General features: G+C 52.2%; 1 protein-coding gene across 1 annotated transcript; it reads right to left on the reverse strand.

The window, feature by feature from the left end:
• Positions 1-1,208: 1,208 nt before the first annotated feature.
• Positions 1,209-7,261, reverse strand: RNF169 (ring finger protein 169). Its single transcript, XM_075266323.1, is given in 9 exon segments — positions 1,209-2,447; positions 2,450-2,516; positions 2,518-2,595; positions 2,597-2,857; positions 4,483-4,503; positions 4,505-4,589; positions 4,735-4,847; positions 5,136-5,237; positions 7,074-7,261. Coding segments are annotated over 9 exon segments (1,434 nt in total). The 5' UTR covers positions 7,098-7,261; the 3' UTR covers positions 1,209-1,764.
• Between the last annotated feature and the right edge of the window lie 5,580 nt (positions 7,262-12,841).

Consider the following 12,841-nt stretch of genomic DNA (forward strand, 5'->3'; position numbering starts at 1 on the left):
GGGGGGTTGGTACTTCCTTCCTTATAATGAGTTGGGTTAATGTTTAACCGTTTAATTGTTCATTATAGAAATCCATTCTGTCCTACCAGCACCCGGGGCAGAAATCCCCCCGTATTGTGCTGCTGTTAGGACTATGGGAAAACAGATGAACATCATAATCTATGTACAGTGAGCGCAGCTCTGGAGTATAATACAGGCCGCACTGCTATAGGTAAGTTCTATAGGTCTTTTGGTCAAGTCACTTTTTTTCCAGTTCTGATTGGTTGCTTTGTATGTATAGCTATCTATATAGTAAAACATGGAGGAAATAAAGGCCGTGGACGGCACATCTGCAGATCAGCACCTTCTAGTTCTCTCTGTGATCAGCCATGTCAGGTCAGGCCGACTGTAGGCCACGTAGCGATGACGATCTAGAAGTTCAGGTGACAATAACTTTCCCATCTTTACAGAACTGAATTATTTTGTCCCGTCTTGTACTCTTAGTTACATGAAGAGCTGCATTCAAACTGCTGCAGACACCTGAGTTAGATACAAACCCATCGGGATATCACAATGCTATAGGCTGTGCACGGTGGGGGGTTGTAGTCTTATCCGAGGGTGACACTAGTGATACGGCGTGTCCGTCCCCCCCAAAACACGAGCAGGCGGGTGTAGGAGAATTACAGAAACCGCTTTATTGTATCAACCGAGCGCAGAAGAAACCAGAAATACAAGTCGCCCACCTGGAGCCAACCGCAGCGGGATCTATGATGGCCGCCATTGTACGAGGAGCCTATATACAATGTAGTGTGAGTGTATATGTCCGATGATACGTATCTAAGGTGACTTCATGTCAGAGGGCTAACATTGTACTGAATACGTCAACGCCTCCGGAGCTGCGCCCTGCTGCTTTAACATCATGCCTTATGCTCCAGTCACTTCCAAAGCAGCAGTTCTTCCCACTGAGAACTGGAATCTACCAGTGTGGTGTAGACGACATCTCTAATCTATATTTCGGGAGATGTAAAGTACTCAGAGAAAGCGTCACATCTCCCACAATGCAATGCAGGTTGGACATAGGAGAAATCTAGAAACACCGACTGCAGCTCTGGATGTGACTACGGTATAAGGCGTGATGTCTCAGCATAAATTCACATGCAGATCTGGAGGTGAGTGTAGTATACAGTAGGACATAAGACCAAATGCAACTAAATTGCAGCAAGAGACATTTGCAGCTTTGGAAAGGACTAGAGGATAAGACATGATGTAAGAGCAGAATGGTAAATGCAGCTCTAGTTGGGACTGGAGAAAAGGATCCGTACAAGAAGCAAAGCCAAGGATTTACCAAGTGGAGACCTTTTGTGGCGGTGCCCCCTGGTGAGACTACAGTAGACGTGCGCCTCGCCTGCGATCGGCACAAACACTGCATAGTCATGGAAAGCCCTTGTGGTAAGACAAGAACAGGAGGAAGCAGCAGATAACGTGTGAGGGACTGCAGGGGGCGCTACAAACATGCCGCTGCAGCAATGGCGGCCACAGTCACCTAGCTCGCCATGATCTGTCTAGTTACAGACTATGCTCCCCTATGACCTGACGATTAAGGTGTCTAGGAAAGCTGGGTGACCGTGCCGAGACGGGCGCTATCTTTCTCCTCACCCAGCTTTCCTAGCCTCAGACTTGTATTTTTGGGGGATCCTGCGCCTTCAGTACAATAACCCCAACATAGAAAAATTAGAGAAAACTCTCGAGTCCGATCCTGGAGGAGTCCGTGTATAAAATGGCGCTCTAGCTGGTGCCGGCGGCGCTCTTGGACCTGAGCGGGTACGCGTCTCGGCTGCCCTTACACCGCTTCCCCATGCGCCGCTCCTTGTCGAACATCTGCTGCAGCTTCAGCGCCAGCTTCTTGTCTTCCTCCTCTTGACGCAGCTTCTTCTCCGCCTCCCGCCAGATCCGCTCAAACCCGCCCTGCCCGCCCCCCCGGCAGGTCACCCTTAGCCTCTTGATGGCGCCATTCTTTTCCAGGTGTTTGGTTTTACAGCGTCTCTTTTGCCCCCGTCGCTGGGGATACCCCGGGCTGATGTTTTCGGCGGTGGTAAAGCCGGCGCCATTCGGTAACCCCATGGGCTGGACGTTCTTATTCTTGTGGGACCGCTTTAATGGCGGTTTCATGGGTTTGGCTACCAGGCACTTGCACTGGGCTATCGTCTTTTTGTTGGAGGTCAGACGGGCGGCCAATCGGGTCTTTGTGCCAGAGTTCGAGTTGGCGCCGACATCTAGTAAGTCTTTAACGGAGACGGGGTTCTGGAGACACCCGCTGCAAGGAAGGGTCTGGGGTCTCCCATCTGTCACCAGGGTCTCCTCCTTACTAGAGGAGGGGATAAGTTCTAGGTCTGCCGGTTTGGCCTGGAGATCCGACACCTCCTTAGCGGCGCTCTCCTGGACAGACTCTTCAGCCGGCGTGGTCAGAGTCCTTTGGACAGAGTCCTTTTCATCTGCCGGTCCTGGAAAACCTGCTCCCACTTCTTGAGGATGACGGGGGCTGGCCTCGTAGCTGGTGGGCTTCTGTAAGTTCCTCCTCAGGTTCCTCGGGGTGGATTTGATGATGATGGGGCTCAGGGACTTGCCCGTCTGGCAGCCTCTTAGGCGGAGTGCAGGGCGAGCAGACGATGGGCTTGAAGTGGTTCAGCTCCTCGGAGATGCTGTCGTTGCTCTCGGGGCTGATGGATCTCTCAGGCTTGTGCAGAGGGGTGAAGGAGTTGAAAGAGTTAATGACAAGGCGTCTCTCCGAGGTCAGGACTGGCGCCGAGAAGGAGCGGCTGTTCTCTGTGGAGAGGAGGACGCCGGCGAAGCTGCCCAAACTGCCGACACTGGGGACGACCTGAAGGAGACATGGAAAGACTGTAAGGAATGGAACATGAAATAGAAACTGCTAGAAGGGGCAACTGCAGAGGAGACCCCAGAACCACAACCCCCATCAGTGTGACGGATTGGAGGACACCCCTCTGTGTACAACACTGTCAGCCCATACTGGCACCCAGAGCTGCATTCACAATTCTGCCATCATCTGTCAGCCTTAAAGATTACTGTACACAGGTGCAGAGGAAGAAGGGGAGAGAGGGTTAAAGAGGTGCCCCAAGGGAGAAGAGGGGCGGACCAAGGAGCCGAGGGAGAAGAGGGGAGGACCAAGGAGCCCTGAGGGAGAAGAGGGGAGGACTGAGGACTGAAAGTTGGTACAGAGGAACCTGAAAACAAAAGAGGTACAGAGGGAGGGGGAGCAGAAGAGCCCAGAGGGATAAAGGAGTATAGACGGAGAAAAGGGGTGGCCAGAGGAGGAGAGCGAAGTGGGCTGGCGGGAGGAGAGCGGAGGGGGCCGGAGGGAGGAAAGCAGAGGAGGAAGGAGAGCAGAGGGGGCTGGAGGGAGGAGAGCGGAGGGGGGCCGGAGGGGAGGAGGGGCGGAGGGGGCCGGAGGGAGAGAGGGCGGAGGGGGCCGGAGGGAGGAGGGCGGAGGGGGCCGGAGGGGAGGAGGGCGGAGGGGGCCGGAGGGAGGAAAGCAGAGGAGGAAGGAGAGCAGAGGGGGCTGGAGGGAGGAGAGCGGAGGGGGGCCGGAGGGAGGAGGGCGGGAGGGGGCCGGAGGGGAGGAGGGCGGAGGGGGGCCGGGAGGGAGGAGGGCGGAGGGGGCCGGAGGGAGGAGGGCGGAGGGGGGCCGGAGGGGAGGAAAGCAGAGGAGGAAGGAGAGCAGAGGGGGCCAGAGGGAGGAGGGGGGCCGGAGGGAGGAGGGGGGCCGGAGGGAGGGAGAGCGGAGGGGGGCCGGAGGGAGGGAGAGCGGAGGGGGGCCGGAGGGAGGGAGAGCGGAGGGGGCCGGAGGGAGGGAGAGCGGAGGGGGCCGGAGGGAGGGGAGAGCGGAGGGGGGCCGGAGGGAGGGAGAGCGGAGGGGGGCCGGAGGGAGGGAGAGCGGGAGGGGGCCGGAGGGAGGGAGAGCGGAGAGGGGCCGGAGGGAGGGAGAGCGGAGGGGGGCCGGAGGGAGGGAGAGCGGAGGGGGCCGGAGGGAGGGAGAGCGGAGGGAGCCGGAGGGAGGGAGAGCGGAGGGGGCCGGAGGGAGGGAGAGCGGAGGGGGCCGGAGGGAGGGGAGAGCAGAGGGGTCGGAGGGAGAGCAGAGGAGGGAGGAGAGCAGAGGAGGGAGGAGAGCAGAGGAGGGAGGAGAGCAGAGGAGGGAGGAGAGCAGAGGAGGGAGGAGAGCGGAGGGGCCCCAGAGTGCAGCTCCCATAATGTACTATCCTCTGCTGAGCTGCTTTGTGGGAAATGAATAAGAAACAGGAGAATGGCAAAATAAACCCAACAGAATTCTGGATGCAGCTCTGGATGTGACTGGAGCATAAGACAGGACAAAGAGAAGCCAAGTGATTTTAGCTTTGAATCCAAATGGAGTAAAAACCAGAAGTAGAATCAAAAATGTTGTTGCAGCTCTGGATGTGACTGGAGCAGCGCAGCATCTGTAAGTGTTACCTTGGCTTTGGGCAGCTGGGGGGGCTCTCCTGCGGCCGGGGGCTGGGAGGCTGTCAGTTACATGGTCGCTGCAGCTCTGGCTGCGCTCCAGTCTGGACTGAAGGCTCCTGGGAAACACAAGAAAGAATCCGGTTACTTCACATCAATTCGAATTCTTGTCTGATAATCCGGAACATCTGATCAATGGTGCAGATTCTAGAATGTTCTGGATCACCAGGGGGCGCCGGTGACATCACTACAGGCGATTCTTACCAGGAGACAGACGTGAAGGGGTTCAGGTTGTTTTTGGCGACAAAGGCCGATCGGTGAAGCGTTCTCCTGGGGAACGGCTCCTCATTCTCCGAGTCTGAGAGCGGCTGAGGCTGCTGGGGAGGAAAGAGCTAATAGTTATACATTCAGGCAGTGCAAAAGTATTGGCCCCCCCTTACTAGACAACATAAGGGGGGCCAGAACAGGGTCACATGACCTCCGAGGGGAACAAGATGACCAGAGCAGACTACATGGGGAGTGCCCGTAGTCTGTAACAATGGAGACTGGATGGAAGGTCGCCACATGGGACCAAAAAACAGTTTGCTAAAAAATCATTTAAAAAAAAGTCACACGACCTAGTCACTGACTAATAATAGACGATAAAGCGCCGCAGACTGACTCACCGCCACGTGGCACGGTTTAAAAGCCGTTTTGTCGTCCATTTCTCGGCTTCCAGTGGCCACATCCTCCACCGCTCGCTTCTCCTGAGCCGGGTCACCATTACCCTGTGGACACAAAAAGGGGGACATTGCCAGGGTGTCACTCGCCCCAAGGGCTCACAATCTGTTATGGGGGCTAATCGGGCGGAAATGCAAAGGAACGAGCTCTGCAGCTCTGGAGCAGACCCAGGAAATCACCCCGATCACTGGGACAGGGAGTCATGGGGGCAATTGGGGTCCTCGGGGTGATGCAACATACCAGGGGGTGTCAGAGGATACTGCAGGAGTTTTGGGGGTGTCAGAAGGTGGGAGAGGATTTTGTTGGTGATCTGAGGGTCTGCAGGGACTTGTAGGTTGTCTGAAAGGAGACTGCAGGAATTTGGGGGGTTCGCAGAGTGGGGAAGGAGTTCCTGGGGTGTCACAGGTTAATATTGCATCATATTGTCTGTACAGTATTTTTGGGGTGTCACAAACTGAGACACAGGGTATAACGGGGTGTGAGAAGGTGTGGCAGTGCGCTGTATTCTTGGGGTGTCCCATGGTGCCCACACAGGGTCTATATAATAATGTGTGTACAGGATTCTTGGGGTGTCACGTGGTTCCCTTTTGTATCATGAGGTCCCATCAGGATTGTTGGGGTGTGACACAGGATTTAGTGGGGTGACATAAGGATTCAGAGAGTTACATTATGTATCATGAAATCCTTACAGAACTTTTGGGGTGTCAGTGTGTTGGGCAGGCATTGGTTTTAGGGGGTCTCAGGATTCGTTCTATATGGTAATCTCTGTGTGGGATATTCAGGGTGTCTCATAAGGCGAGGTCTCCATTAATTCTGAGGTGCTATAGGGTGTTGTAGTACTCTTGGGGTGTCATGGGGATTCAGTAGGGGTCACAGGTCAGGTCGGCCACTTACGGGGTCACATGTAGTGTAAGTAGGTGTCACACAGGACTCTTGGGGTGTCATAGGGAGAGGCCGGCTATCGGGGGGGGGGTTACAGGTCAGGTCGGCCCCTTAGGGGGTCACACGTAGTGTCAGTAGGTGTCACACAGGACTCTTGGGGTGTCATAGGGATTCAGCAGGGGTCACAGGTTAGGTTGGCCCCTTAGGGGGTCACACGTAGTGTTAGTAGGTGTCACACAGGACTCTTGGGGTGTCATAGGGAGAGGCCGGCTATCGGGGGGGGGGGGGGGTTACAGGTCAGGCCGGCCCCTTAGGGGGTCACACATAGTGTCAGTAGGTGTCACACAGGACTCTTGGGGTGTCATAGGGAGAGGCCGGCTGTCTGGGGGGGGGGGGTCACAGGTCAGGCTGGCTCCTTACTGGGTCACATGCAGGTTCAGTAGGTATCACACAGGAATTTTGGGGTGTTATAGGGATTCCACAGGGGTCACAGGTCAGGCCGGCCCCTTAGGGGGTCACATGTAGGGTCAATAGGTGTCACACATGAATCTTGGGGTGTCATAGGGATTCAGCAGGGGTCACAGGTCAGGCCAGCTCCTTACGGGGTCACACAGGACTCTTGGGGTGTTATAGGGAGAGGCCGGCTATCTGGGGGGGGGGGGGGGGTCATAGGTCAGGTCGGCCCCTTAGGGGGTCAAATGTAGTGTCAGTAGGTGTCACACAGGACTCTTGGGGTGTCATAGGGATTCAGCAGGGGTCACAGGTCAGGCCCGCCCCTTACAGGGTCACACTAGCACTAGCTGTAACACTCATGTCGCACGGGGCTGTCCGGGAGTCGCACGATTAGGCCGTCACACGTGTCACATGACGTCATTCTGTCCTGTCGGGTGTAATACGGCGTCATGGGGCGGACAGTTACGTCACGGCCGCGGGGTCTAGAGCAGGACACCGGGAGCGCTAGACATGGTTCCGGGCGGCGGTCAGTGGGTGTGAGCCGGTACCTGTGCTGTCGCTCTCCGGGACATGCCGAGCGGGAATCACATCTCCAGCCACGGAGCCATTACCGGATATCCGCCCACACCGCGCCTGACGTCACACACTGCCGGACATCCGTTCGGACACAACTGACGTCATTTTCTTTTTTCGATCTGACCGCGAGTGACGTCACCTGGCGGCCCACACAGCGCTCGCCTCACGTGAGTGGGCGTGTCCGGGCTTAATGACGCAGGGGGCGTGGCGGCTTTATGGAACTTTGCATTGGAGGAACGTGCCCCGCCCCCTAGGCGGAGGGTGATGGACGCGGGTCACGTGATCAGAGCGGTGCCTGTGAAGACTACAAATCCCAGAGAGCATTGCGAGACACTGCCTGAGGCCGCCCGAGGCATGCTGGGACATGTAGTCATAGAGGGAGCGGAGGAGAAGGAGAGAGGGCGGAGGAAACGGGCTAGTCATGAGGGGGCGGCTTCACACAGGAGAGGATTAGATACACGGCAGATAGTCTCACACAGGAGAGGATTAGATACACTCTTATAATATGACAGGATTAGATACAGCAGGCTTAGGTAGGTGTATTACGTCACATGCAGTCCACACACTGGTCATATAATCCAGTCATTTCATTCAAATCAAACAAGCTTTATTGGCACGTACGAGTAGATAGTTGGCATTGCCAAAGCTAGTAAAGTGGGGGGTGGGGAGTTGGAGTCGAGTGGGGGGGGGAGAGTCGGAGTCGAGTGGGGGGGGGGAGAGTCGGAGTCGAGTGGGGGGGGGAGTTGGAGTCGAGGGGGGGGAGAGTTGGAGTCGAGGGGGAGAGTTGGGGGGGGAGCTGATTTGGGGTATAACAGTCCATGGAGTCTCATCTTCCTCTTAGTTGGTGACCGCTATATGGGGGGGAGGGGTGGGTGGTTTGGGGTATAACAGTCCATGGAGTCTCATCTTCCTCTTACTTGGTGACCGCTATATGTGGGGGTGGGGCAGGTGGTTTGGGGAATAACAGTCCATGGAGTCTCATCTTCCTCTTACTTGGTGACCGCTATATGGGGAGGTGGGGGTGGGGCAGGTGGTTTGGGGAATAACAGTCCGTGGGGTCTCATCTTCCTCTTGTTTAGTGACAGCTGGACACGTATTGGGCAGTGATCTCCACAGTGGCCTCTTCATTCTTTAGGTACAACCCCATATACACTGACCTATATACTTACAGCTATATACACTTACATATAGACGTACACTAGGACCCTGTTAGCCTGGATTATACAGTGGATCTTGTCAATTGTATGTGATGCGTATACATGGAGTCCCTGCAGATGATATGTATACCTCCTACTACTATGAAATCGACGGAAAAATATCTCGTGACATCATGTACAAAATTGCCCAATCCTCGTCACCAGGAGAGGAGAGAAATGGGAAAAGACCAGAAATCATTTTCGCTACCATCATTACATTGTGTGACATGCTGCGGGTTTTTTGGCCGCCGCTGTATGTATACTGTCCACTCCTGACACGTTATCTATACGGTACAAGGTTTCGGTCATACTGGTGTCTGCCTATACTAAGGCTCGGTTCACACCTGTGTTTCAGTAGCCATTCGGCAGGCAGGACGTATCTCTAGACGGCGATGGCGGCCTTATGGCTCTGCTGCTTTCAGTCTAAAAATGGTGGAAACCCGTGGGACCCCATTATAGTGTATAAGGGTCTGTGCCCACTTGTGACGGCTGTGTTAGCGGATCGACTCTGTATTGTTTGGGTCTGAACCAGGCAAAGCACGGCGCAAGTGTGACCGTGGCCTAATAATGGTGAGTGGGGCGGATGTGCAATGTTATTATCACCCGTTTCCACCACGTGGGGCTTTTCCCTTAGACAATATTACTAAATCTGCCCCAGTGACTGTGAACTTGTGATGACCCGCTGTGGATTTGGTGACATTTTCCTAAAATTGCGTTAGAACGCTTGTACTGCGACTAACAATTGTTTTTACTTGACTTGCAGGTTTGGTTTTTTTTACTCTTTTTGATGACATTTCTGTAAAAGTTTTTGGAGTTTTGCTGCAATTATGAAAATTGTGACCAAATCATAAAACAATATCCTGATCAGAGCCCCCCCCCCAGTGATGATACATCAGCCCCTCCCCGCTGCAGCCACAGTGATAGGTCAGTAAGTGCCCCAGTGAAGGACCTACCTGCAGCGGTGTCATGGCCAAGTGTCCTCAGTGCAGTCCAGGCAGACACTGAGGTGTCAGACGTGTCCGGTCCTATGTATATACTGTCCTGTACATGCCTGCACATGTCTGCAAGATGGAAAGTCCCTGCAAACCAGTCACAGACGGCACCTATATCCTGCAGGAGCTGTGTATCTAATCCTATCCTGTGTGATACTGTATACTGAGCTGTGTATCTAATCCTATCCCGTGTGATACTGTATACTGAGCTGTGTATCTAATCCTATCCCGTGTGATACTGTATACTGAGCTGTGTATCTAATCCTATCCCGTGTGATACTGTATACTGAGCCGTGTATCTAATCCTATCCCGTGTGATACTGTATACTGAGCCGTGTATCTAATCCTATCCCGTGTGATACTGTATACTGAGCCGTGTATCTAATCCTATCCCGTGTGATACTGTATACTGAGCCGTGTATCTAATCCTATCCCGTGTGATACTGTATACTGAGCCGTGTATCTAATCCTATCCCGTGTGATACTGTATACTGAGCCGTGTATCTAATCCTATCCCGTGTGATACTGTATATTGAGCTGTGTATCTAATCCTATCCTGTGTGATACTGTATACTGAGCTGTGTATCTAATCCTATCCTGTGTGATACTGTATACTGAGCTGTGTATCTAATCCTATCCTGTGTGATACTGTATACTGAGCCGTGTATCTAATCCTATCCTGTGTGATACTGTATACTGAGCCGTGTATCTAATCCTATCCTGTGTGATACTGTATACTGAGCTGTGTATCTAATCCTGTCTGTGTGATACTGTATACTGAGCTGTGTATCTAATCCTATCCTGTGTGATACTGTATACTGAGCCGTGTATCTAATCCTATCCTGTGTGATACTGTATACTGAGCTGTGTATCTAATCCTATCCTGTGTGATACTGTATACTGAGCTGTGTATCTAATCCTATCCTGTGTGATACTGTATATTGAGCTGTGTATCTAATCCTATCCTGTGTGATACTGTATACTGAGCTGTGTATCTAATCCTATCCTGTGTGATACTGTATACTGAGCTGTGTATCTAATCCTATCGTATACTTATAGTGTCTCTGTATCACACATCACATTTCTTCCACGGCAAAGATTTCAGATAAAATCCTGCAAAATGAACAAGTCTGGACTAGCCTGCTGATCTATCTATTATCTGCCACCCTGTGACACTACTATGGGTATAGCCTGGCACTATTATTTGTGCACTATATGGCACTACTATGTGTGTATTCTACCTGGCACATTATATGTTCTCTCTATGGCACTGTTATTTGTGCACTATATGGCACTAGTATATACACTCACCGGCCACTTTATTAGGTACACCTGTCCAACTGCTCGTTAACACTTAATTTCTAATCAGCCAATCACATGGCGGCAACTCAGTGCATTTAGGCATGTAGACATGGCCAAGACAATCTCCTGCAGTTCAAACCGAGCATCAGTATGGGGAAGAAAGGTGATTTGAGTGCCTTTGAACGTGGCATGGTTGTTGGTGCCAGAAGGGCTGGTCTGAGTATTTCAGAAACTGCTGATCTACTGGGATTTTCACGCACAACCATCTCTAGGGTTTACAGAGAATGGTCCGAAAAAGAAAAAACATCCAGTGAGCGGCAGTTCTGTGGGCGGAAATGTGTTGTTGATGCCAGAGGTCAGAGGAGAATGGCCAGACTGGTTCCAGCTGATAGAAAGGCAACAGTGACTCAAATAGCCACCCGTTACAACCAAGGTAGCCAGAAGAGCATCTCTGAACGCCGCACAGTACGTCCAACTTTGAGGCTACAGATGGGCTACAGCAGCAGAAGACCACACCGGGGGCCACTCCTTTCAGCTAAGAACAGGAAACTGAGGCTACAATTTGCACAAGCTCATCGAAATTGGACAATTGAAGATTGGAAAAACGTTGCCTGGTCTGATGAGTCTCGATTTCTGCCGCGACATTCGGATGGTAGGGTCAGAATTTGGCGTCAACAACATGAAAGCATGGATCCATCCTGCCTTGTATCAACGGTTCAGGCTGGTGGTGGTGGTGTCATGGTGTGGGGAATATTTTCTTGGCACTCTTTGGGCCCCTTGGTACCAATTGAGCATCGTTGCAACGCCAAAGCCTACCTGAGTATTGTTGCTGACCATGTCCATCCCTTTATGACCACAATGTACCCAACATCTGATGGCTACTTTCAGCAGGATAATGCAATGCCATGTCATAAAGCTGGAATCATCTCAGACTGGTTTCTTGAACATGACAATGAGTTCACTGTACTCCAATGGCCTCCACAGTCACCAGATCTCAATCCAATAGAGGAGCATCTTTGGGATGTGGTGGAACGGGAGATTCGCATCATGGATGTGCAGCCGACAAATCTGCGACTGCAACTGTGTGATGCCATCATGTCAATATGGACCAAAATCTCTGAGGAATGCTTCCAGCACCTTGTTGTATCTATGCCACGAAGAATTGAGGCAGTTCTGAAGGCAAAAGGGGGTCCAACCCGTTACTAGCATGGTGTACCTAATAAAGTGGCCGGTGAGTGTATATATTACCTGACTAACCCAACAACAGCTGTGTGTGGAATCTCTTCCTTGTGCAGGATTTTTATGGCTCGGTTCTCTAACCTGAATTTGATGTTGGGTTCTATTGGTGATTTGCTATGATCTATAGCAGCGTTTCCCAAACTGTGCTTCGCGATATGGCGATAATAAACGGTTAATGCAGAACCTCCGGTAGGAGCCAAATGCACTGAATGAAAATGCATTATCTAATATCAATTCATTAAAATTCACCCCCCCCCACCCCCACCTCGCTCCCTACAGAATTTCTTCTCTGAATCGTGCTCCTCCACTCAAATAGTTAGGGAAACGCTGATCTATAGGGATCTGCTTCCAAAAGGTGGCGCTAGAGCACGTTACTTTTATTTTTTTCCACCAAAGAGGTTATATTTGTATATTTACTGGAGAAGCGTATTAGTGTAGTACCGGGTACGGCCCCTAGATGTCCCTGCGCCATCAGCGTACACAGTCAGTGAAATTAGGTAAAGTCCACAGACTCTGGTCAGATCACTGCGGACCCAAAATATAGCGACCACCCCTCAGTGACCCATAATATAGTGTCCACTGTCCCATAATATAGCGTCCACCCCTCACTGACCCATAATATAGCGTCCACTCCCCGGTGACCTATAATATAGCGTCCACTCCCCACTGACCCATAATATAGCGTCCACTCCCCGGTATTATCACATCCACTTCTCCTGCCCCGTTTTTCTGGTCTCTCGCACACTCTGTACACTTAGATACTGGTAGTACTTCAGGATGACCACTAGGGGCAGCGCACATTCCGAGGTGTCTGCTGTTTTGCTCCATTTAGTTGCAGCAATCTTCTCGGCATCATCTAGAGGTGACCGTACAGTAAGACGTCTGGAAATGATGGAGTCTGTGCCCAGATACCCATAACTGCATTAGACGTCTAGTCACGTCACTATAATCTTCCTTATTGTGGCCCCACACAGTATAATGCTCCCTCATTGTGGCCCCACACAGTATAAT

Source organism: Leptodactylus fuscus, chromosome 2, assembly GCF_031893055.1.
Source record: "Leptodactylus fuscus isolate aLepFus1 chromosome 2, aLepFus1.hap2, whole genome shotgun sequence".
Classification (NCBI taxonomy): domain Eukaryota; kingdom Metazoa; phylum Chordata; class Amphibia; order Anura; family Leptodactylidae; genus Leptodactylus; species Leptodactylus fuscus.